Source organism: Solea senegalensis, linkage group LG18, assembly GCF_019176455.1.
Source record: "Solea senegalensis isolate Sse05_10M linkage group LG18, IFAPA_SoseM_1, whole genome shotgun sequence".
NCBI classification, from domain to species: domain Eukaryota; kingdom Metazoa; phylum Chordata; class Actinopteri; order Pleuronectiformes; family Soleidae; genus Solea; species Solea senegalensis.
In genome coordinates this window covers 8,229,927-8,256,802 of record NC_058041.1, presented here as the reverse complement: position 1 = coordinate 8,256,802, position 26,876 = coordinate 8,229,927, and the positions used below count along the sequence as shown (strand labels likewise).

Sequence of the window (26,876 nt, the reverse complement as noted above, 5' to 3'; positions counted from 1 at the left end):
AAGTGACAGCAGAGGGAACAAAATGACTTAGAGTATGGGTTAGTCTTCCTGGGAGGCTGCACATCACGTCGCCCTGATGGCATTAGTGTAAATTCGCTGCCAAGTATATTATGGTCATAAGTAATTATACTTTCTGGCCTTTTTGATGACACGTTGCACCCAGAGAGAATTCAGAATTCAGTCATTCAAGTCCCGATGATATTTAAACAGACTTTTACGATATGATCGAGGTTGTTTCTGTCCTTTACTGTCAGACTGTTGAACCATGCTGCAAATGGAAGAATCGGTAAGGAGCTATAACGCACAACACTTTGTGTAGCTTGTATAACGCACAAAGTATTTGTGTGTTTCCTACCCACTGTATTCAAATCTTGCAATGCAGCAGTATATTTACACTTTATCATGTTTAGGCTTGGTTCAGTCGTTTAACCCTTAGAACCCATTACTATGTTTAAAAGTACAGAATGAATGTGCAATATAGAGTGTGTTATATCATTTTTTCAGCAAGAAAATTTCACCAGCTATATAAACACACCTGAGCAAAAAGTACTCAAATTTTTAAAATTGGATTGAATTTGTGAAATTTGGAAATACGTCACAGTTCACTTGGCTCACTTTTATGAATAAAAAGAGAAGAAAAACACATTTATGTAACAATTATTGCTACTTTATATCCCTACTAAAAATGTGATGTAACATTAATCATAACTTTGACTCAACAACACATAAGTCGAATAATCCACATTTTTTAAAGCCTGAATATGTGACCTATAAACACACACCCCTCCAGGATGTCCATATAAGGAGTTGTGTATTATTCCCACGGCAATTTACCAAGGGTGCACCTGCGGCACAGTTCTGTGCCGTGTGAGCAATAAAGGTTAAAGTGAGCAATACCGTACCTCAACCTAATGTACTCACTCAAACCGAAAAATAGACAACTACATTTCCTGTTTCAAACATCCAAGAAGACATAACCATGATTTAGAAAACAGTTTCAGCATCGCGTTTGACTTCTGGGAGAAAAGGACATTTAAAACCCATTAAACAAACCGCACATCATCATTCATTTCAAGTCATGTCTCTGGACAGCTGATTTGTTGAAGTTGGCTTTGATCCCTCTCTTGGTTTACCACTTCCATAGACGTGTATTAATGCGGGCGAATGTTTCCATCGAGCTTGTTGGCTCGACGCTCCGCCGTCTTCATCAGTCGCTCATCTATCTTCGTCGTTGCACAAATATTGTGCACTCTACCTGTGTTTTACTTGGAAGTTCAGATTGTTTGATTGAACTTGGCTGGATATTCCTTTGAGTGGAGTCATTGGATCTAAAAAAAATAAAAAATAAAAAATAAAACTCAATTTTACATAGGCAGCAAGTTGCTAACTTTTAGTATTTCTCTAAAAAGATATTTGGAAGTAATACATTTTTACACTTTTGTTTAAAGGTAAATCATCAGATAGTCTCCATGCATGGAAGAAGATAGTTTTTGTGTGTGTTGAGGGCTTTTACTAAGACATTTAAAGTGCAAATGAGTGAGATTGATTGTAGCGTACGACCTTATAATGGCCAACATGTGGAAAAAATAAGGACACAGGATGTGATGGCTGCTTTGGAATGATCCAACGATCAGCGCAGCTTTATGTATTTTAGGATTTAATAATTAACAGGTAACAACGCTACAGATGTGGTCTTTGTGTGTGTGTGTGTGAGACCAGGAAATTCCAATCCAGTGTTTTATACGATAACAAGATGCTCATGTTGTGGTCTACTTTTGTCTGGATTATGCAAGGAATTGTTCCTGTTTGTAAGTATTAATGTGGGTGTTGTCACAATTCTTATTTCATACGCCAAGAGCTTTTAAAGTAACTAGAATAGACAGCCATGTCTTTCTATTGTGTGGAACCTTTCAGCTCTGAGGCTGTGCCAGATTTCTTTTTTTGCAAAAACGATGGATGGTCCCACTGTCCACACAAAGCCGGTTCTGATTACAGCCTTCTTGCCGACATTGCGACGGATGTCACTCACAGTCTTAATTTAGAACTCTCTGGGTTTCTTTATAGAGCCCTTGGGCCTCAGTGCAGTGTTTTCTGTCATGATAACAGTACAGTGAGGCCCAAATAACAATCAGATGCTCACCAGATTGCAAGGGAGCCTGCGGCGCTGCAGAGGAGCGCTGCCGAGCGTAAGGTTTATGGAAATGGGGACAAACATGTTTGCAGTCCATAAAGTAAACATTGCAGCTCCTTGTGACATCACACAGGTCAGAGCAACACAAACACAGGGCAATGAAATAAATACTGAGATTTGCTGCGGTGCAATGTTTACGTCTGACTTCGAGAGGGTAAATTATTACTATGATTGTTATTGTTATTATAATAATAATATGAATCAAAGCTAGCAGAGGAAAATAACAACACGTCAAGTCAAGTGAACTCTGACCCTGCCACGCACTAAAAAGCCACATAAATCCCGCTTACATTGTTTGACTTGTGTCGTAATGAACAGATTATCACATTTTTAGCCTCTTAGTAGAAAATGTTTTCATACCATTAAGGTTGAGTAAAGCTTCTTAGTGATTGGAAACAAACTGAATTGAGCCCTTAAGTGGAAGTTTTCTTTCGAGTCTGTCAATATCTCATTTATTTAAAAATGTCAGTTTTATATATCCTTTGACATTTGGGAACTGTTTTACAATTTCTGCAAGACATGTTGTTAAATGTGTGCATGATTTAACAATGTGCTCTTCAAATGTGGATCAAATAAGATAAAATAAAATCATGCTGTTTAATCTTTTGCTTAAGAGCTTTTGCTCATTTTCTAGAATAACTTTCAATATCTGGCTGTTATTAACAATTTACTGCACGTTAAAATAGTGTATTAACAATTTAAAATGAAGAGAAACAACATGAGGACCCAATTGTTTGTGTTAAATTAGAAATTTGAACAGTCTAAAACATATTTTAAATAACATTTGTCTGAGTTTTTGTCTCAATGTCCAAAAACAAGCCAAAAAATGGAAACTATGTACAGGCGTTTTTCCAACTCTTTCCTCTCTGGTGACAAAGACGCTGATTCGCCGGCTTCCTGCAACAGTGCAAGTGAAATGAAAGTTGGCTTTCAACTTGCAACTTCTTAGCTTCAGAAACCCGTAATGCAAAGTGCACTTGCACGAACGGATGGATTGAAAAACTCCCTTATACACAACTAATACATATCTAATACTGACAAATAGAGTTTCAAACATACACGAAAGTGTCTAAGTCAAAAGGGCACAGACTACATAACAAAGGAAACAAATCTATGATCTTCTATTCATGCAGATGTTTATCCCGACTGTATATTTCTCTTTATAATCAACCGCCGCTAACTCGCATTACAACACAAGCTATAGCTCGTCACCCTGCTAAAGAGCAGGATCAGAGGCAGATGCATCCCCGTGTTTACACTTTCACTTCACTCGTGATTAGTCTGTGGAATCGAAAAAGTGGCATGGACTACAAAGACGACTGCGATGTTGATCAATTGCTCCGCGTTGGCCCTGGACTTAAATGAAAGTGTTTCAATCTAGAGAGAGCGGGTTGGGGTTGGGGTGGGACAACTGCTTCATCAACAGTTCTTCTTTCCAAACCGTATCCGTGCGTCGTCTCACGGTGAGAGTCATTTATCAATGTGCAGCAGAAGGGAATAAAGGAGCAATTTTCCTTATTGACGTGCAGCAGATTAAACCTCAGAAGAGTGGACATAGGAGACATAGAATGAGGGATGACAACAAAGATTGTCAAATGAATTATAGCCATGGCTGTTGCCAGTATTTTTTTTTGTGTTTGTTTTTACTAACTGTTGGCACAGCACGTTAGTCTGCTGTAGCAGCCATCGGTTTCTCCAGTGGAGCAGGTCACAGGGAGGTGACTGACTGCTCCCGGCAAGTTCTAGCTGAGACATGATAAGCCTGGAAGTCCAAAGTGGGATTCTTCTTCCACTCTTGATCTTTTATGTGGCTTCCTCGTGGGAGAACAGGAGATTTTACTCTGACTGTTATAAATCAGACTCCAGCCATTCCATTGTTTGTCTTTGGGCTTTTCAGAGAATCATCAAAATAGAAAGCACGCCCATTGAAACAGCCTTGCAGCCAAGGAGTAGGAGCTGTGGGAACTCGTCTGGCCAGACCTCGGAGACCACACCGGGCTGTTCGCTAACCACCTCGAGCCTCTGAGCGCGCCGCTCACCACCAGCACGCTGCCTGCCAGCCGCCCGCAGGTGCTATTCTTAGAAGTGAGAGAAATTAGCCCACAAATTATTTGTTGAAAAATAAAGTCTCTAAAATGGACCTAGTGTCTTCTGCTAGTTCTGTCTGAGCTGTCGCTATAACATGTGTTTGTATCTACTGTCCCTTCCATGTTGTAACCAGGCAGCAAATTCAGTGATGCACATAACAATAGATATAAGACAACACAAGTAAGTGTCTGTGAAGAGCGTGACACAAACGCATGTAGTGCAAATCTAAGTCCTGTTTTTCCAGTTTAACGGTAGATTCAAACACTGCTGCAATGAAATAAGTGTGTGTTGGACTGTGTCACCTGCAATAAACCAATTAACAGAGTTTAAAAGCCAGTTGAACATGCGTCTTAGCGGATTTATCAGAGGGAATGTTGCTCTTTGTTTTTTACGAAACAGAAAAATATCAATTGTCTCACCTCACTCGAGGCATGGAATCATAAAACATGTTGAATTTAAGTCTAGAATATGTACTTTTGCCTTAAAAAAAACCCTTAAACTGCATATTCCTCTTCTGAGTCTCCTCCCATGTAAATGAGACACTTACTCAAAGGGGTGAAACTTCGTCAGGTAATTAATAGTGCAGCTAAATCCAGGAGTGTTGTCACTAAACCCTTTTTTACACTGCACTGTAGCGTAATACTACAGTAGGAAGTGGAAGTAATTCAGATAAACAAGCAGTTTTGATTTAAATATAGGATTTGACCGTCTCTCCTCAACCACAAACACAAATATACCCAACGTGCGCTATATTAGGTACATGTATTTCTGATGTGCCGTATATAGCCATTGTCTTTTGGCACGTAGGCTTATTATGGTGTGGGCTCCTCTTTGCCTATGTACATTTGCATGTCACGTGCCATCAAAAGACATTGTTCCAAAAGGGGCCAACAACAGGTGTTGGTCGCAAACGAAAGACGGTTTTCCGGAAAGCGATCCAAGACCAGAGTGAACATCGGTGCTGCGTTTGAATGATGGCGACAACCGGAAGCTCAGAAAGGGCTGCAAAGTGATGCCATGGTGGCTCTGTTTCTACTGGACCGGTAGGTTAACTTTATGACTTGATGTCGTGATCTTTTGAGAGTATCCAAAAAAGTTAGCATTACCAAAAACTACCGAAAGCTACCGATGCTGCACAGTGCTCGTGAATCCGTCTTCGCGAACGAACGTCTGACCGTCTTTTCCAGGATCTGCAACCCCACCTTTAACAAGTGCTGTTAATAACACATGATAAAAATTCAGATTTTACAGCTTTAGTTCAGACATGTGTGCTGTAATACTGCGTGCTGCTTATAATATGCTCTGTCTGGTGCCAATCAATGACTGACAGGGGTTTTTCCCTCTCACCAAAGCCCACCTTATGAAAACATTAGTAGAATTGTCTTTAGAGAGAGGGCTGCACATTTTTCTGTTTGTCGAGCGTCCCAGAATCCTCTGCGAGGTGTGTAAATTAAGCATGAAAGTACAAGTACACTCAGCTGCCTGCGCTGGCAAGAATCCACTGCAGCGATGGAGATGGTTTTTCAGATAGGGCAGATTCTGTTGCAACTTTTTGTTTTACAAGATTAATAAACATGACAACAAGCATGTGAAGATAATCCAACACTCACGCACTTAATCCAATAAAAGGTTAATTATAAGCAGAGGTGATTATAAGACGTCGCGCCTCGGCCCGTCACGTAAAGGTGCCGTTCCAAGCCCACCCACCGCGCAGCTGCCCGACAAAGTCCAGCTTTGGTTGCATGCATTGAAGTTCTGATTATGGCCGTGGCACGGCTGAGTGGATCTTGCAACAAACCGTTCACTGGCCTCGCTCCTGAGGCTGATTCTTTTCGTGAAAAATGAAGGGTGGATCCCTTCAACACACAAGCTCATGCTGAATATGATGTAAGAATAAATAATGCATGTTATGCACTTGCGCAAAAAAAAACCCATTAATTCCGTCTTTTTAACACCTTTTGTGATTCCTCATGAACAGGATACAACATTACTTCCCGTTTCGAAACAAAAAAGGCCTCACACAGGTTTGTCGGACTGAGAAAACAGTCGCGGTGAGTCACATGAGGTAATTAAACCCCGCGCCGTGGCTTATGGAAGAAGAAAAAGCTCCAACACTTGCATTAATGAACTGCTGCTGCGTAAAGGCTCGGGCACCGAGTGTGTTATGAATATGAGGCACTAAACTGAGAGCAGGTGATGCTAATTGAGTGGTACAGCCCATCTGGAGCTGATTAAACAAAGTGTATCACTCAAATAATATTCCTGAACCAGAACCGTCTCAATGGAAGGAATACAGACACGGTGAGTAACCCAGGCTATTGTGTTTGCATGCTTACAGAAAACAGATATTTTAAGGTAGTGACTCGGGGGAAATATGAGCTGATGTAGTCCGATACCGTACTTATGGTGACACAATGGCTTGATAATGTGCAGAACTTTGTAATTAAGTGTTACTGCAGAACCCAGAATCAAGGCCTGTGCTTCAACAATGTCACAGGAATGCTTTCCACGGCTATAAAACGTCACTTTTACAACGATAACCAACGGTCCCCAGTGACAGTGTTTGTGTTTTCGGATGGGTTTAAGACTTTGCTCCGACCTTAGCAAGTGGTTTCCTTCTCATCATCACTGCAACATCTATAGTGTATACACAGCACGTCCCTCAAATCAAGCACCGCCAAAGCATCCCGGAAAAGAGAAGAAAAGACAAATCCCTGAAGTGCTGGACTCAGTGTCTTTTATTCAGCCTGACACGGCAGCTTTATCTTCATATCTTTCTGGGTTTGATGTCTAAAAACTGGACCCTGTAGGATCCACATCGAGCACAGCAAGTGCAGTAAAATGGCGCTCGCGAGACGGAGATGAAACAGGCAACGCCACCATGGGCACAGGCACTTGGAAGAGGATCTGAGGATCGCTCGGCTCCAAAGCCCACTCTCTCTTTCTCCCTTGTTCTCAGTATTTCCTTATAATTAGTGCTGCGCCACAGATGTGCATTTTTCCCTCTTCACCCTCCTGTAATTCCATCCTCTCAATGTGAATGCAGGATATTGGGGACGAGGATTTAAGGAGAGCATCATATGCTTTCTATTTGATAAAGCTATTAAAAGCGAGACCAGAGTTGAAAGCTAAATCGTCCATATATGGGGATGTTAAGAGAGTTATAGGATATTTAAGGACTATAGTCACATTGTTAGTAGTTTGATTAACCAAAACATGCGCACGGGGAAAAGATGTGAGTGATTCTGGGTATTTGAAAATGAATTAATTGGACTTCAAAAAGCCTCGGGAGATGGGGATAAATGAGTCAACTAGCAATAAAAGCTGCAAAGGAAATAATGTTATTTAGTCAGATCACAGAGCAACGTTCAGGTTTGTCAAGGTGAACGTATCTGCCACTGATTACATACCGTTCTCTCACAAATCAATCATTTCCCCGGTAAACAAATATCAAGCTTCCAGTCGCGTTATTCAGCATGATGAGCGACTCTGACATCATATGTTTGGACATGAGCAAGACAGTGATTCAGCGCTCACTTTCATCTCTGTATAACGTTATGATTCACGTCTATTTGGAAAGTAAAGAAACATTTAATGAGTCACTAATTACACTGCGGCCCATGTGACTGCATTGTTAGGAACCATGTCTGCGCTGATTCCGGCTTTAGCTATAAACATAGCATATAAACATTTAAAGCACCCGCTGCACATAGTTGAAATAAATGGCACTTCATCACAGCCCCGCGTCATTATTGATGAATTTCAGAAAAAACAAGCATTCTGGATTCCTTTAAATAAACGGCACAGAGGGACCTATAACCTACTGCAACACATAATCTGTGCTGTTCTACTTAAGCTACTTCCTGACCCTTGTTTCTCCCTGGTGGATGTTGTACCTGGTATTTCTCTCCCTCGGACAATCTGGATGTATAGCGTTATGGACGTAGTCTAAGTTAAGGGATCCTGTTTTTTTTCCCCAATAGCAGAAAATAATAATCCACCATTTCCAACTTCAGCTGGCCCGAAACGGCTGCTTTCTTGCAACATTGATTGAAATTCTCAACTTGTAGCGATGGTTTGCATTGAGCCAGAGCAGGGAGGAGGTCCCTGGTTTACTGGGGCCCCCTGAGGGACCACACAGCTGGTCTGCAGTAATTGCTGTGCACGGTCCCTTACTGTGTGGAGAGAAAGGTAGAGTGAGGCAGTTAACTCAAATGGGTCGAGTCTTTGCAGTGACCCTGCTGGACATCATGCTGCGCGACTGGTCCATCCCAGGTGCGTCGCGCCAGTCTCATGAAACATAAAATCTCATTTGCATCAAAACCCACACCTGGATGTTCTTTCTCTTGCTTTCTCTCTCTCTGTCATCTCTTTCCCACTGTTGATGTCATTTCCCCTCTGACTTTCTTTGTCTCCCTCCCTTTCTCTCTTGCTCTCTCTCTCTCTCTCTCTCCGCTGCTCTATCTTTTTGCTGCGTTCCAGTGCAGTGTTGAGTTTGAACTGGGGTTTGCCTCCACCCAGTGGTGAAGGTTTGTAGAAGCACTGAACTCCAGATTGTGAAAGGGGGAATTTTAAGCAGTAAGGCTGTGGTTTGCGTTAGACGATTATCTATTATCATATCATGTTTTAATTATTATAATTCAACTGTGTTAATGGATGAGTCACTTCTGCCACAGTACCTACTCCTCCAAGCACTTTATCCATTTGCTGAAGCCCAGCATAGACATCACCGCTCTGGATCTGAAACATGACAGTTACTTGCATTATCACCTGCTGAAGTTGTGGGATAAGCTCACAACTTTTCCTTCAACGCAGTTTTGTTCTTGATAACCTCAGTAATGTATTTTTCTTCCAGTCATGAATACAGGTCATGGTTTGCATTTATTATTCGTCAATAGTGTAATCAGTAATAAAGTGTGTCATTAATTTAGAACCAGAGCCACTCTGTGGTTTCATCCAAAGACAGGACGGACGACAGCAGACTCACCAGGAGCTCTGTCAATAACAACTGTGAAATATCAACACCGCAGAGCCACATTCGGACAGTCGGCTTTCTCCATCAAAGGAAGTCACACCTGGAATTCAACGCCTAACGAAATAAAACAGATAAAAGTTTTCAAAACACTCAGTGTTAAGGTCAAGAACTGTCTGAAAACAAAACAAGATTGTATTGTATTGGGTAGATGAGAAACAGGTCTTAATATAGTCTTATATTATTGTCATTTTTACTGTTACATGTTATACTCTTTATTTCTGAAAAAGCCAAGCAAGGGACAATCTGCTATAGCAAAATACTCTATGTACATTACATCAGATATACTTTATGTCCACTATGTTTCACTGCATTGTACCAAAAAATAAATTAATTAACTGGGGTGATATATCTTAAAATAAATAGATGGTGGTAAAGTGGTTTATTTACATTTACCCCTTATAATGGTTTAGTCTCTGAAAACTGACCAGAAAGAAGAAAATATAAATATCCACCCATATACAGTATCGTAACTCCTCACTATGATCTTATTCATGTCGATGAATCTTCATGTAGAGGAATCGAATACCATTCTGTTTTCCCCCCACGATAACAAATACTCCAGGCGAGACGTTAATACCTCAGCCATTTATTTCTTAAACATAAAAAAGAAGAGACTTCTCCAAGGTAAGAAAAATAACATTGCAATTTAAAATCAAGTGCACTTCAACAATGTCTCGTTCTGCAAGGGAGCCGCCCCTTCCTGCCGTGTGAAGTGAAATACACGAAAAACACATCTAAACAATCGATCTTTACTGTAAGGCTTTGGGTGGGGTGCTGTGTCTTTACTGTCAAGATGTGTTCACTGAGATGACAGTTGCAATGGCAAATGCATACATACACACACATATATATATGGATATACTTGCAACAATGTTAACAGAAACGCAACCGTGTCATAAGACGTGTGATGGACTCCAGCGGCAGGAGTCAGGCAGTGAGCTCATTTGTGCTAAAACTCCTGTTTTAAGCCGTTTATCAGAATGGCAGCAAGTAAACAATGACAGTTCTGGAGTCAGTACTTTACCTGGGCCGGGACTTGATTTCAAAGTAATTTCTGCTATTTGTTTGAAAGCTCTTAGGAGCACCAGCTGGATGGACCTCTTTGCATCACGGACAATTCAGATAAGTTCAGCCAGATGGGTTTTCGATGATGTAAGATATCAACTGTCAGAGGGGTTTAAACGTCTCAGGATTTTGCCTACCTCAGCGCAGATGGCCGAGTTATGCCACACGGGACTGCAAATTTGAACAAAATCGCAGGAAATGATTTGCAAGTCAATTTAATGTACTTTTCTCTGATAAGAAAAAAAAACAACCAACTACCTGGCTCAATCTGAGTGAATTTAATCCTCTTCTCTCTTCTGCGTCTTCACATGGCTTTTAACAACCACTGTGAGTGAAGTGCAATCACAGTCCGGCCCAGGACTGGCTACTATTAGAGTTGAAGCGCCCTAAAACAACATGAATGATGACAAAGTTAGCTGGAGAAGTAGGTCACAATCACATGTTTGTGAACATTATCAGAGGTTCCAAATGTACAAAAGATAGCCTTTGTTATAAGCAGAGGGAATATATTAGAAATCAAACCTGTAATCACGTTCTGCCCCTGCAACAGGACACATTTCAAGAAAAATTAATAAATTACCCCCAAACAATTCAACTCTCTAATAAACACACTATCTGTATACTGTAATAGGCAAGTTATGACAGCAAAATGCAGCAATCAACAATTGCTTTAGTGCGTGTTAGATACACAGTATATATAACAATATACATCAATGGCATTTCACATTTGAACATTCTTGATTATACATACATACTGTACTTAACCTGGAGTATATCCCACAAAATGTTGCTGGTACCTTGGTAAACAAAACAAAGTCATTTGCTTTACACACGGACATTACAATTTCACATTTAAGACGAAGAAAAACTGGCATTTTAGTATCAGAAAACAGGGTTGAACTGTAACAATTTCAAATGTCATGAGTTATAATCCACGTAATGGCAATTTAAAAACCAAACTTGTGCAGACCACTTGATTTGTTGGACAGCAGGTGGCAGTGTTTATCTGTTACTCAATGCATAAAGAGTGTTTAACCACTGGTGTAGCCATCATAGAAGCATTCTATTTCAACACACAGCTTTTGGTTGCATCTATGTTTTTGGCCCCAAAAAGGCATTTTATTTTTTACGATTTTGTCACTTGATAGAAAACTTCTACCTTGGCTTATTTGGCTTCCAAGTCTCACCCATCTGGAGCCAAAACTGTCAATGACTGAATCAATAAGCAGGTTGGTGCAGGCAGTTGATGCTATGAAGAAGAACACGCCCTCATCCTGGACCGATGTGAAGACTTTTATTATAAAGTGTACGTAAAACTAAGCAAAAAGTACCAAACTCTGAAGTTACAGTACTGTGCTACAGTCCACCAGATGTGTTTGTTGTCTGTAAAATCATTAGAATTTGGAATGGAACGACCTGGTCCGACCAAGGGCCTTTCTGCATGGAGTTTGCGCGTGTGTGTAGGTTTTCTCCGGTTTCCACGGTTTCCTCCTACAGTCCAAAAACATGCAGTTAATCTGACACTCTAATCTGTGTGAGTGTGAGAGTGAATGGTTGTCTGTGTCTGTGTGTTTGCCCCGCGATGGACTGGTGACCTGTCCAGGATGCACCCTGCCTTTCATCCTGTGTCAGCTGGGTATGGGTTTGCAAACAAGTGAATAAAAACGATGAATGAATGCACAAACGAGTGAAAGGTGGTCATTTAGATTAGCAAGCTGTTGAGGGGTCTAACTCATGCAACATCTGTATGTAATGCTTGAATAAACCTGGTGTCATAGACCTTTTTCACAGCAGTGGGACAAACAGTGGGTTTCACCTAGTTTTAACAGTAAATTAGGGTTGCTCAAGAGTCTGTTATTTTAAAACTACATACATTTTTCCCGTATTGTTGTGTTCCAATAAAGTGATTAAGAAACAATTATAATGTATGGTCACCTAATGGTGCACAGTACTACGTTTTTGTGTATTCAGAACAACGGCAGTATCATAGAGCAAATCGAAGTATTCAAATGTATAAATACCTGTTGCACAATCCTGCTGTATAATGTATTTATAAGTGGACAAGAGGTTCTGTGTCTGTATATTATATATTCTCTGTTATATATTCTATTTCAGACAGCCAATTTCATAGTTATGTGGTTTGGGGTTCATGATGAGGTGATGAGAAAACACAGTGAGACACATGCGCCAAGTTAATGGTCTCAAACTCAAACTTAAACTACAGCAACTGACTGAAATGCCAGACATTTCAGGAACCCCACGAGAGAGAGAGACAGAGAGAAAAAGGATGTGTTGAAAGTGTTTGAGTTGAGTGTTTGTAACTTAACAGTTTGGAAAACATTTTGCAAGTGTGTGAGATGATACTATGACAGCGACGGGAACAACCCGTCTGTGAGAGTGGACTTACATTACATATCAGATGGACTCCTTAATGCTAACTTGTTTTTCTGTTGAAGGGTAATTATGTCATCCATGCATCACAGATTAAAGTTTTTAGCCCGTAGGTGGTGCAGGTCGCCACATGTCAACAAATGTAAAAAAATGACTGAACAGCTCCCCCCAATGGAAATGCTGCAGGCTGTAAATGTGGAGACTTGTTCTGTGTATTGCAAACACAGTAATGGAATGGAAAGGGTTGCTGCAATTCCCTCCAATGAAAACCCCAGAACATGTGACGAGAAAATGTTATGAAGCACAGTATGACAGCATGAGTGTGTCCTTGGGGACGTGATGACTTGCACGCAGTAAGGTCATATGCAGGGTAACCCATATGCATCTTATGCTGCCACCTGCATTCTTGCCGTTCGTCATGAATAGGTCAGCGTTACCATGGAAGCCTTTAAACTGTACAAAGAAACACAAGTAGACGTGGTGATTTCATGCCTCAGTATCCCAGCTAAGCTTGCAAAAACACCCCTGCAATCATCAGCAAGTTTTGCACAATTGTGATACGTAAATATCACAATTACACAGAACATTTTACATGCACATTATATTCATATATTAATGTTCATGTATTTAACAGAAAGGAAAGAAAAGAAAAAGAAAGAGACGGCAGTAGCTACTCTGATGTCATACGGATATTATATGGTATATTAGGACATACTGACGATACCTACACATTATAGACACATTGCTCATACATTCATATATGTCAACACTTAAATATGTATATACAGTATACATGTATATATACGTATGTATACAGATATATATCAAAGGAGGAATAAATACTGCCAATAATGAGGTGAGACAACCTAGTTTACATTTTTCCTCTCTCGTCAGACAAATATCTCCCTGGAATCAAGCGAACATGCCCCAGGCTTTTTATTCTAGAGAAATATGTGCAAACTAATGTAGAAAGAGAACTCTGACTTTCTCGTATCTCTACAACAACAACAACAACAACAACAACAACAACTCTGGAGTGATGTGATGTATGATTTAAAAACACTCCATCGCCGTTCCTTCTTGGCACTAGGTTTAGTTTACGGTAATATTGCCCGGAATTAAATGCAGTGTCTCTCCAAATGTACTGTAGAAACTACCGTTGCCTATATATGTAATAACTACAGCCCGGATAGTCATATTTAGATGTGGTTACATTCTATATATCTGATGTATGGACATATATTGCAATGCTTTGGTACGTACAAAACAAAAAACAAAAAATGCTTTGGGCCTGTGTGGGGGTGAAACATGTGACACTGATGAAACAGTGGTATTGGATACTCGTCAAATGAAGCTGGCAATGTTCACCTCTCTGACATCACGACTGGATCTTTCTGGTGAAAGTGGGTGGCATCCTGCTGCTTTTGATGATTTTACGACTCATGGCCTCTAGTTTGACGATACTTGAGTGGCATGAATGATTACATCCCTAATCTACTGCCAGTGCATGAGAAGTTTTAAACGCATAAGCTAAACCGTCTTGAGACGTATAATCCTGTTATTGAGGATCTAATGTGATATTCTGCCAAAGGTGAAAAGGTCGGGCGCTGTTCACATGCAGCATCCCTTGTCGTGCACACAAAACAGTGTCGCAGTCGCAGCGCACTTCCATTGCGTCGTGTTTAGGATTAATATAGCTCAACTTTTTTGGAACGCAGCGAGTTGCTTGGAGTGCATCTTTTATACTCTGGCCAAAGAACTAGGTCAAAGTGGGCTTTGTCGACTCTGCAACAAGCTTTGAAACCTCCATAATCCAGAAGAAGCTGCTGAATCGGTTGGTGAAGGACCCAGAAGTGGTATTTATTTATATAGTTTTCCTCCACAGACTTGCCATCTACTGTCCTTTGTTTTAATTCTTTCTCTCAGTTGAATTAATTAATTAATTAATTAATTAATTAATTAAACATGTGAAGCTGCAGCAACTTCAGTCATCTCAGCAGTTCCCGGGTTTTCAAGCACCGTGACATTTAAAAAAAACACCTTTCTTTCTGTCATCCATGTGTTTTTCAAGCATTTCTAGTTTCTGCATGTGAACAGCACCTTAATCTCTAGCTGAATAAATTCACATCAACTCCCACTCAAGTCCAAAAAAAAGAAATTGGGTACACGTTTTACCGAGTTGTTGGCATCTATATGCAGTGACATGTGTTTGGTAAAATTGTAGAACCAACTGAATTTAGCTGTAGTTATATTATGCCCGATGAACATTCATCACACCACTGGCTAAATGTGGCTGCGACATGAAAACACCACACACCTTTGTATTTTTAATAAGCTCTGCCTTCACTGCACCGAAGCTGCTGTCCTTTGAGCCACTTCTGTCAAACTAAGGGCCATAGAGTCAAAGAGCTGAAATGCTTTTCTTTATTTTGATGAAAAAAACTGTGTGAATATTTGTGCATTAAATATCTACCCCTACAGGGAGAAGATTTTAATGATTAGCTGGGCAAACAAAATTCTGAAAGGTCTTTTTTTATTATTATTATTATTATTATTATTATTAATTTCCTGGAATGTTGGGAAAATTCCTCCATCCTTCCACAAATCACTTCATACACATGTGACTTGTTGTGTCTGCAACTTTGACGTTTACGGAGGAATTTAATTGGAATTGGCGTATTCCTGCTGAAAGTCACATCACTGACATTTGTGGCAGTGGAAAAACCATGGAATGATTGTGCTATAATCTTGTATATACAACTAATTGTGGACATTTTAATTGTTTTTTAAAAAAAAATCTGAACAAGGTTTTCACCATCTTTAACATTTGGGAACTTAGGGAAAGCTTCACGTAGGTCAGCTCAAAAAAACGACACAAATCCAGAGCTTTCCAGTTCGAGCAGTGAGACATCTGAGAAATGGGATTGGTAAGAGAAGGTGTTGAGCACGTTGTTTGTGGTACGGATGAGTCGACGCGATTCTCGGTATCAGTCCGATACTGGACACAGGATCGCAAATCAGAGAGATAAAAATGCAAAATGCGATACAATCCAAAAATCCTATATACATATATATATATATATATACATATATATATATATATATATATACATACATACATATATATATATATATATATATACACACATACATATATATATATATATATATATATATATCTATATCTATATATATATATATATATATATATAGATATATATATATATATATATATATATATATCGCATGCGTCATTATGCAGACTGTAAAAATGTAAATAAAACTCAGCAATAGCATTTTCGCTAAGTCATGTTGAGAGCTGTTTGTTTTCTTAATTTACGGGAGAAGAATATCTGTTACTCAGGTAGAGAATTATGTCTTTGAAATGGCACAAATGTGTTCACGGTTTGAAAGGTCTAAAATGACTCTATCTGACTGATATCGGTATCGGCAGACACTCGCGTTGGAGATATCGGTATTGCGCTGTCCCTAGTTTGCCGTACCCGAGATCTTGTTCTTTTTCAGGAAGAGGCAGAGGACCGAGAGATGTCTCCTACTGAAGAGCAGAGATGTGGACAAAAAAGAAAAATTCATGTGTGAGCATGAGGGATAATTATCGACACGGATCAATGCGTGTATGTCTCTGATTCAGAAAACCCCTGGTGTGTCAGATGGGTGCTGGTTGGGGTCAGTCTCCAAGAGCAGCTGAAGCCCGTGAAAGGCATAATGGGAAGAGACAGAGCACTGGGTCTCTTAATATCATTTAGTCTTTAGCTTTCCCACCTCACCATTCAACTTGCCCTCCTTCGCCAGCTTCTCGTTCAGTTGGCACAGTTGGCGAAGGAAGCCGTCGTTGGGGCCAATCTCCCGCTTATGCCTCACAGTGGCCACCGCCAGCCGGGCATCCATTTTGTGGCGTAGCATGAGGTAAGCAATAACCATGGTGGGAGAGCGGCTGTAGCCTTCTCTGCAATGTACATACACCTTCCCTGTGGGACACATAAAAAGGAATAATGTAAGATGAGTGCTACAGAGATACAAGGCTGCCAGATTAATGTATAGAGTGTGTTGTCAAAACATCCATCAAAAAGACCAAAACTGAAAATGATAATCTGTGGCTGTTATACTTTATGATTCACACTGAAGATGTAAATCTTTAAAAAAAAAAAACAGCTCATTAATCTAATCCCTTGACTTTAAAAATCAGCTGGGTTTTGTCTGTAGTGTTTCTCAGACATGGGATAATAGTGGTTGTGTTTTGTGGATTTAATGCTACAGGACGATGATTGACTAGAGTGCGACTATATTGTGGCTCATTAAATTTCTTCAATAGGATCAATTCATTATTTATATAATAGTGATGTGATCCAATAATAAAGGTTTCATCTCTGAGAACATGGGCGATTATTTTACTGTGTATTTGGAGGTACACGTAAAAGCTAAATGTGGAGGGAAATATCAAACAACATAGAGGGCTTCTACTTCCTTATTATATTGGGTCAAACTCAGAGAGGAGGAAGAAAAACGAGGAGGGGAAAAAAAATACAACTGAATAAAAGAACACAGAAGAGTGGTTGTCGGAACATATGCTGCGACCAAAGTTGCCGAGCAAAGCATCGTCTGTGCCAGAGGATGCAAGTACAAGACCTGAACTCTGCTGCAGAGTCGACTAAGTCAATCATCTTCACTACAGCTACTACCTACAGGGGTCCCTCATGCTCCAAACACGAAACTTGTACTTGTACTCGGGTCCTATTTATGTAATTTCACCCTTATTTGTCTTGTTTGTGTGCATTCTCTTTTAAATGACTTCCTTCACACAGAGCAGCCAGAGAACGCCATGAGGGATTTAACTTGGCAAACTTCACAGTGCAGCTGATGTGCAGGACTCGGGACACAGCTACAGATTCTGCACTAAGTTTGAAATCCAACACCCCTCTGTGTCCCTCTCTCCTGGTATCATCCCCTCATCTCTGTTGTACCAACTCTCTCCATCCTCCTCGACACTGTGCCAACACAGGGCACTGATCTACCAATGGAATGACCTCTCCAGTACCTTATCACCCCGACCGCCACAGATCTGTGTTGATTCTGCAAGTTATACATGTAGATACAATACTCTACATACATTTCCTATATGTAGGAAATGACAATAGAATAGGAGCATGTATGCATGAACAATTGCATCCTGGGACTTTCTGTCAACAATGCAGTGATGCAGTTCCTCATTAAAATCTTAGACCCATGACCTTTTCAGAGTTTTCAGCTGAGGGATCAGAAAATGTCAAAGACGATGTTGCACACTGCACAATGTCAAACTACAGCTGTTGTGAGCAGCAGGGGGAGGTGAGGCTTTGTCTCCCGTTTGTTCTGCTCTTCCTCCTCTATCCCATCCTCCGCACTGCTCTTCCCTACACTCCACTGTTACAGTGGCTCCTTGTCAGTGCTGGTGCAAAAGATGGTTACCTATGTCAGTAAATCCATGCCATGAAATGCAGGGTTCAGCGCACCGAATAAACGGATCGCTCACATGTGCTGACAAATTGACTCAGTCGAAGAATTTAAGAATAGGTTTATTCCCGACGAACAGCACGTGTTTGATGCAACCAGGTTTTTGTCAAAAGCACAAGGTACCCACAGGAGTGATGGGCATCAAACTCCTCGTCAAGGGACTTGATCTGATAATGGAATATGGAGCAGGGCTCAGGAGTGTGTCAGATTTAGCCTCACATTATCCCGTCTTCACTTTTAACATCCACAGCACTCAAGCATCTAAAAGAGGCCTAAAAGCTTGTGTCCATGTGCTGTAAAACATATCATGTAATTTGATATTGGTCCAACTCATTTTCAACTCAACACTAACACTGCATTCGTGTTCCGTAAAGGAATATATTTGTTTAGACAAAATGATTACCCAGAAGTGGGGAAAGTGATGACATGCAAGACATCCAAGAACAAGTTACACTGCACCAGGTGCCTTTTGTGTGTAAGCCTCACCACATTTATAACTAGGAGATGGTTATGATCATCATTATCTTTACTGAGAATGTAAAAACACTCATAATATTATCTTAACTCTTTAACACCAAGCATATCACAGACGACACGACAAATCACACTTTGCATTACCGTAATTTGGTTAAATTCCAACCGTTTCTGAAAGCTAAGAAGTTGCAAGTCAAAGCCAACATGTGGTTATTACGGTAATGAAAGAGATTGCTGAGATTTACCCATAAACTGGATTAAAAAGTGAAACCTAGGAAGTAGGACATGAGCAGCACTTAGCCACGAGGAGCAACTCCACTCGTTGCAAACAGAATAAAGTTTGAGTGGAAGTCTATGGGAAAATTTGTCCACTTAATGGCCTCGTTCAACAGTTTCAGATCTAATGTCAATTTTGTTATGTTTCCATTCAGAGGAAAATAGAGGATATAGCACGGCACATATGAGAGGACACAGTGTAACTGATAGCTAGTATGTCCACTTTTTTTATAGAGTCTATGGATTTACCTCTCCACACGTCAAATTAAGCTCACCTTTTCCATTGTTGTGTGCTAGGGCCTTGTCAATAAAATCAGCCCCTTCCTCAAAGAAGGCACTGAGGTGGAACTGCTCTGTGTCGTTGGCCTGGATGCCATGGTACGTGATGCCCGTGCCGGCGTAGAACTCCACACTGGTGTTGACGTGCATGAAAGAGGTTCCCTCCGCCACGTTGAGGACGTGCGTCACTCCGAGCTTCTGCAGACGCATCGCATTCTGGGCAACAAACCTGAGTAGACAAGAGCAGGTACATGATCAGAAGAGGTAGATAAATTACTTTACTCACTTTAGCCCTCAAAGTCTGTACACTAATAAAACCTTATATACAGTAGAGTGCCTGTGTTGCTGCTTTTTTTGTTCCTCCCCAACACAATGTGATGACATCAACGACAAATAACAGCACTAATAATAACACCTGAAAGATTTTTTTTTTCTCCCCTGTGAGGAACACGGCATGTCAGCACAATTTATTTTAAAGTGATATTTCAACAATATAGGTTGCGGCTTTCACAACAACTCCGCATGCACTTCAGTGAACACAAAGCCAGATATTGTGAATCAGCTGGGTGTTTGTACAAGTTCTGCATACTGTTGCCGACTCTGTGGACGACCTAAAGAGTCATGTGTAGTATGTATCCAAGCTTTTCAAACACTGGATAAGCAGATGAGTGTGTATAACACTCATGGAGATGTGTGTACAGAGAACAGCCGGGTAAGCGAAGTAACAATGGAAACAGTGGAAACAAGCAACAGCGTGCACAGAGAGAAACAATGAGAGAGAGAGAGAAATGTAGAAACAGACTCTTTCACATGTGGCATTAACTAATTCCAAACAGGACAGGAGACACAATGAGGCATCCAAAGACTGATTATCTTAATCTCTCTATTCTCAGCCAGCTCTACCTCAATCCACAGCTACTCGACAAACAGCAAAACACCTTGTTGTTTCGCTCATGCCGCTATATATTTGTCTTTACGAGTCAAAACACTGCATTGTAGGCTTAAACTAAAACCAAACACTGAGCAAACACAAGGCTAACAAACAGTAACAAAGCAACGCAGTAGGATTTGGCTGCTCCAGGCTGCCTGGCTCGATGCCTATGTGTGTTGTTCTGATCCAAACTGGCTGCAGGAATTGCCCATTGATTCTGAGTAAAATGCCTCTTCTGTATATGTTACATTAAAGTTTTATGGGACAATTAGTGTCACTAATTAACTGAATAGAATTTATGGGGACTTGCTGTATTTATAAACACGTCAGCCTCTTTCAAAACTCGCTCTGTAAAATGTAACATCAAGAGATATCGGCTGTTTAATAGCAGCATGCAGAAAATAGGGACCGTATGAAGCCTGTGATTGAGCTGACAGTATCTCATCTGTGTTTGCTTTACCGTTCTGACCCGAGAATCGTAAATCTTCATGTAAAATGCCGGGTGGTGACAGCGCTGTCTGCGTTTATTGCTACGTCTGCTTATAGTCAATATGAAGCTGTGAGGTGAGGCTATAGGTGACCCTGGACAGCTCCCTGGAGGTGGTGCTTGCAAAGCCCCCTCAGCAAGAACTAATAAAACAAATCCCCTCTGCCATCATTTTGCTTTACAGCCACGAGGGAAGAGATAAAGCAACACATCTGCCTGTGCTTTAGCAGCAAGTTGTCCCATATCTTTCCATTTTTTTTATCCATGTTTGTGTGTTGTTTTGTCCACGTTTGATATAATATGTAACATTTTGCATGACAATACCTAAAATGTTATATATTTTGTCGAGTAGTGTACTTACACAAGCCAAAACACACTCTTAAAATCCATTTAAATCCATATTTCTATCCAAGGAAACACAAAGTTTCATTTTGTCATCTGTGTACCTCGCCTCTGCTACAAATTCCGGTTCAAACACGCCAATATGACAAATGACCCATCAGCTGCTACCTCCTTGACCTTTAGGCTCGTGCCCTCTACAGCCATTATATTTTTGGTGCTTGTTTATTTTGCACAATAAATCTATTTTATTTTATCTACTGTTCATTTGCTGCAACATGGAGTGTGAAAAATATGTTATTTTCACCACAAGAGACTAAATTACGGAGGGGTAAAGGAAAGCTGTGCATATCGGTATTGGTTATCGGCCCAAGCACAAGTCCAATATTGTGCATCCATAATATCCAGTACTACTAGTTAGCCAATGAGTTGTCTTTTGTCTTTTTTTTCCTTTTTATTGTGCGTTTGTCACAAATGGACTCATTGTCTTTCGCAGAATCTCTCCCCGTAAAGTGCCAACACTCAGGGGAAACAATATCCATGATTCCCATCTTGCTTCCATCAAACTAGGCACACTCTTGTTGTCGTTTTAAGCGAGAGACCCCTGGCAGCAGACGTTACATGGTGTGCTTTTAACAGTGCGGCTTGTGAGTATTAACGATTGATCGTGCTTGAAGTGTGTAATGTGCACTTACAACGGCGCCGTTCACATTTTACTGTGCAACCGTGCACACACACACACACACACACACACAACACAATGCAGAGGACGTGGAACATTTGTTTCACTTCCTCTTTACCTGCTCTGTCCCTGCCTTCTCTCTCTCTCTCTCTCTCTCTCACACGGAGCTCTGCAGTCCCACAGCATCCATTATTAAAGACCAGCCTCACAAAGAGCCCAAGTGTTCCTCATTGCAAACAACCACACCTTAAGTCCAGCCCTGAACTGCACACGGTGCATTTAGAGTGCTGACTACCACGAATCTGAAAGCAGTGCAAGGATTTGAGTTGGGGAAAATACTGTAACAATCCATTTAGGCCGTGAAAACTTTTAAGTAAGTTAAATAGAACACCTTGAGAAACATTTCAGCTTGTGTTGGCTTATTGTCGTGGCTCTAGCTCTTTGGATTTTCTTTTCCTGCCCCCCATTCAAATAAATCGCTGCTCAATGTTTTGCATTGTCTAGAGGCTGCATACACTCGCCGGTGACAAATTAAAAGGAAAAAAACAATCAATAAACCTGAGGAGATGTGACACATGCACATGTCCATGCACGGCACCAGAGCTATTCGAAGTGCAGCAGTTGCTTCTTTTTTTTTTAGTGCATTATAAATATATTCTGTTATATTTTTAACGGAAATTCTGTGGATTCATTTTGAACCATGAATTAACAGCTATATTTAACTACGTCGTGACCTGAAAAGGCAGTGATATATATATATATATATATATATATATATATATATATATTTCTTTTTTTTATTCTAAAGTTAAACTATAGATTAGCCCAGCTCCTGGGGGAACCATTGACTTATAATAGGAACTGGGCCCATTTATCATCCCTTTGTTGAATAATTTGACTCGTGTGACAAGACCCTGAGACTGCTCCTATATTGCTCCTATATATATACATACATACATACATATATACATATATATATATACATACATACATACATACATACATACATTGTATATTTTATTAGCCAACTACAAAATTTAAGTTGTGAGAAGGTGCAACTAATAAGACACATCAGCAAAAAGGCTTAGTGAGTCCCAGCGGTGGAAACAGTGGACAAAGAAAGCTCAGGCTTTCATCAACGATCAATACCACTTCTCTGTGCCGGAGCCATTTTTACAATCTGATTTCAACAGTCCTTTCAACGCAGTTTGGGCCAAAGGTAGACCTTTTGTTTTTTGCTGTTAATAAAAATCTGCATCTCGTTTTATTTCAATCGAACGGCCGATTAACTACATATTTATGTGAGTTTACAAAGTTTTTTTTTTTTGTTCCCAGAAACTCGCTAAATGCTTCTAAGTGCCGGGGCTGAGAGATCAATCATGTTCAAATCGAAATTGCACTTTGAAACAATGCAATTAGCAAATTGCAAAGCCTGCATTTAAATCTTTTTTTGAGTGTTGGAAACTGTAAACATCTATAAGTTCTCAAATAAATTGTATTTTGCCATTGCCAGTCTCATGTGAGAATGCCTAAAAATAAATGACATCACAAGAGAATCCCAGTCACTGTATTGTGTCCGAAAACAAAGTGTACTAAAACCATACTTTCTTGATCACTGAAGTGCAAACACAGGTTGCAGAAAACAAAATGCTGTTATTAATAACAGATTTTCAGAGGGAGTAGAAACCAGAACCAACATTTCCACCCCAAAAGATTTGGCATCGTATATCAGCTGCACTGTTCTGTAAAGATCCGCATCTGCATCGACCATAAAACCCATATCAATTGACCTCTAGGTTGAACACCCTATGATATTTAACCTTGAAAACATTTCACTAATTGCCTTTTGCACGAGAGAGCAAAGAAAACTGCTTTATTCCGAGATTAAAAATGCACAAGTTCATGATCAGTGAACAGAAAGTCCTCATCAAAACCTTTCAAAGAAATCAAAAAGCAGAGAACCATCATCAGAGTGTCTCTGTGTCTCAGAGCCCGCAGCACTGTAGTGCCCAGCTATGAGATGTAAAGCTCTGGACTGCCAGCACTTTGTTTGCAGACTTGGCCGGGGCAGATTGATATTTTCAGATTGATTTTGTTGTAGCACAGAAGTACAGTAATGTGCATGTGTTCGCTCTCCTCCTCCGCCACTACTACGCCACCAGTGAGAGTGGAGCCAAATGATGGACTACACACAGACAGATTCTAACGGGGCATCCCTGCATCATGAATCCATAAAAGCGAGATAAAGAGCTGCACTCTAAAAGCCTTTTCTATTATACAGCTCAGCAAAATGTATTTGCAAAGAGTATTTCCTGTAACTGTCCTTCACTTGTTCACTACTAAAAAAGACTGAAACGTCAAAATAAATCTTATATAAAAGTTAAAACCTGCGGAATTATCAGTTTATACTGTACATATCTATAAGCAGTGGTCAAACAACACAATAAACAAAGTTAGAGTTAAGTTCAGGAACGTCCCTCTTTTTTTTATTGGTTTAAAAAAGGTATAATGCATGCTTTTATCCACTCAGAATTTGCAGCGCACTTTATTCTGGCTTCAGCAAAGCGAACACACGAAAAAGGATTACAGCAGATAGAATACTATGGCCAGTGTTTATACACTTACAAAGACATGTGAGCACATTACCCCAGTCTGAGCTGCCCTTCGCTGCAGTTTTACAATTGATTTTAAGATTGTATTGCTTGTTTATAAAGCCTTGAATGCTCTGGCTCCTGCCTATCTCTGTGACCTGCTGATCCCCTCTGAGCCTGATGGCTGTCTGAGATCGTTCTGTAGGACCGACTCGGGCTCGTCGCTAAAAACAATCTCTGCGTTATCTTGAAAATGTCTTGCTAAAATTCACTTTCATCCAAGCACATACACTTTACATTACATTACATTACATGTCATTTAGCAGACGCTTTTATCCAAAGCGACTTACAAAAGTGCATTTAAACATTTGGGTACATATAAGAGCTAGAAGTAACACTTAACTGCGCTTATTTATCTTTTAAATGATGTGTATTGTTTTTACTACATGTCGATTACTTTCTCAAGATTTAGTTTCAGTTTTAATGATTTCATTTGTTATGCGGAGCATAAGGAACCATAAAAAATATCCAAGTTTAGGAGGCTTAGAAAAAACTCAAAATAGTAGACAATTAATAATCGATTAATGAGTTATTATTTAAGCCCTATTCGATTAAAGATAAATGTGTCATAAAGTGGCCGCAGGAGCTCCATCCTCTACAAGCTTGCTTTTCAAATGAGAAAAAAGTGTGTTTTTTTCCAAAGAAAAAAAAGGCAAACCATAATTTTGAAATTTTGTGTGAAACTGACAATTTAGATGCAAACATTATTTAGTCACACTATTCGTATATCCTTTCACAATCACGTTTGTAGAAATATGATTTTATCCTCATTACTATTATGATGACGTGTCATTCTGGGGGAGGATTTTACACAACCTGGCAACACAAAAGCCGCATGCTTGTGCTGATCTTTCAAGCATCAATAACTGGTGTATTATTTTGTATGTTTTGACTTTTATGGTTCACAATTCATGATTTATTGTTTTGTTTTTATTTACCGTGTTATATTTGACTCCCAGTCATTTGAATTGTTCTTTCTAATGCTTTACTAAATGTATTGTATAAAAAATGGTTATTTACTTATTGTCAAATACAACAACTACATCCTTTAGATCTGTCAATGATGTCATATTCTTCTTCTATGAGCCCATGATGGTGTTACTGCCTGAAAAGACATTCACTGGTGAAAAGACTTGTTACAGATTTACCTAACTCCATTCCCCTTTGAGTTCTTTGGGATCAAGCCACAGGAGGAAAAAACGCCTGTTGTTAATGAATGAAAACATTAAAAAAAAAAAAAAGGATCCGCAGTTCCCAGCAGAAGGGAGCGGCTTGATGGAGACGTGATTACATGGCAGTGTATTTACACTAATGATGGAGAGATTCACTGAGTAAAAACAGGTCTTTGTGTCCTTCACAGCGGATCCCGCTCGTATTTACTATGCATCCATGATCCATCTACAGCATTTTGACATAGACATATTGAAATTATCATTATCAGTAGTAGTTTTGGTGTTAGTATTATTATTAATGATGTTACAGTGTTACGCAACATGTACCTGTCTGGCTACAATGACGCCACTGCTGGTACAGACTGGTATTTCGAGGACAAGCGGGGTATTTGTAGACAACAACAGGCTGTCGCTGGGTGCGCGGTGATTAGGAGACAGCGGAATAATAACAAGCCCGCCCTTTGTGTGTGCGTGCGCCCGGTGTGTCCGTGAATGCCGTCCGATATGCGACATGGTTGTCATTGTCGCGTCTGGCGGCTCTTTCACGAGGGCGCGTCTCGCCGAGACCTCCCCTACCTGTGCGTCTGTGGGTGAAAACAAGGACGGAAGGGTGGAGGAGGAATGACTCACGCGTTGCCGATGTATATTCTGGGATAGACCTCGTTGAAGTGCTGTGTGGGTAAACTGTAGAAGCCGCTGCCGTTGGACAGCAGCTCGTTGAGTTGCTGCACGGTAACCTCACCGCCGAGAGCCGCCGGAACATCTGCCGGCGCCTGCTGCTGCTGCTGCTGCTGCTGTTTGGAGGGACTCAGGTGTTTCTTCATGTCGCTTCTTCTTCTGTGACTCAAACACTAATGCTCGACGAAAACCGCTGTCAGACTCGTGAACCGCGTCCGGTCGTTCAGCTGCATTTTTAACTCCAACACGTGAGTCGTGAGTCTCCTCGCCTGAAAAGTGTCTGTCGAGGCGGGAGCGACACTGCCTTCATTTCCCTCAGGGTCAAGTTTGAAGCAGTCTGGGGTAGTACTTCCGGCAGGCACTTTCACAATAAAAGGCGACTGATCTAGCCATGTTTTGAGTTTTTACTGTTTTCGTTTATGTATCTATTTATGAAGTGCATTGCACATAAAATATCAATCCCGTGCACTAATACGTGACAAAACAAAATACAAAAAACAAAAAATAAGCATGACAATTACATCAATCATCAATATCATCAAATAAGAAAAAGCAGCATAGGCTTATGTTCCAATTAACAAATACAGACTACTAACAATATTAAGCATGTGAGGGACAGAAAGCCC

The 26,876-nt window shown here is 40.3% G+C and overlaps 1 protein-coding gene across 4 annotated transcripts; it reads right to left on the bottom strand.

Moving 5' to 3' along the window:
• Positions 1–843: 843 nt before the first annotated feature.
• Positions 844–26,600, bottom strand: dusp3a (dual specificity phosphatase 3a). Of its 4 annotated transcripts, XR_006358256.1 has the most exons (5): positions 26,203–26,600; positions 19,307–19,539; positions 16,559–16,759; positions 10,638–13,223; positions 9,885–10,550 (listed from the first exon to the last, which is right to left on the bottom strand). XR_006358256.1 is itself a non-coding variant. In XM_044014212.1 (4 exons), exons 1-4 carry the CDS (start codon positions 26,394–26,396, stop codon positions 1,252–1,254), a joined length of 705 nt encoding a protein of 234 aa, XP_043870147.1. In that variant the 5' UTR covers positions 26,397–26,600; the 3' UTR covers positions 844–1,251. The 4 variants fall into 4 exon arrangements, 3 of the variants coding, with proteins under 3 accessions (XP_043870147.1, XP_043870149.1, XP_043870148.1); XM_044014212.1 differs by lacking the exons at positions 9,885–10,550; positions 10,638–13,223 and adding an exon at positions 844–1,328; XM_044014214.1 differs by having other exon boundaries at positions 9,885–13,223.
• Between the last annotated feature and the right edge of the window lie 276 nt (positions 26,601–26,876).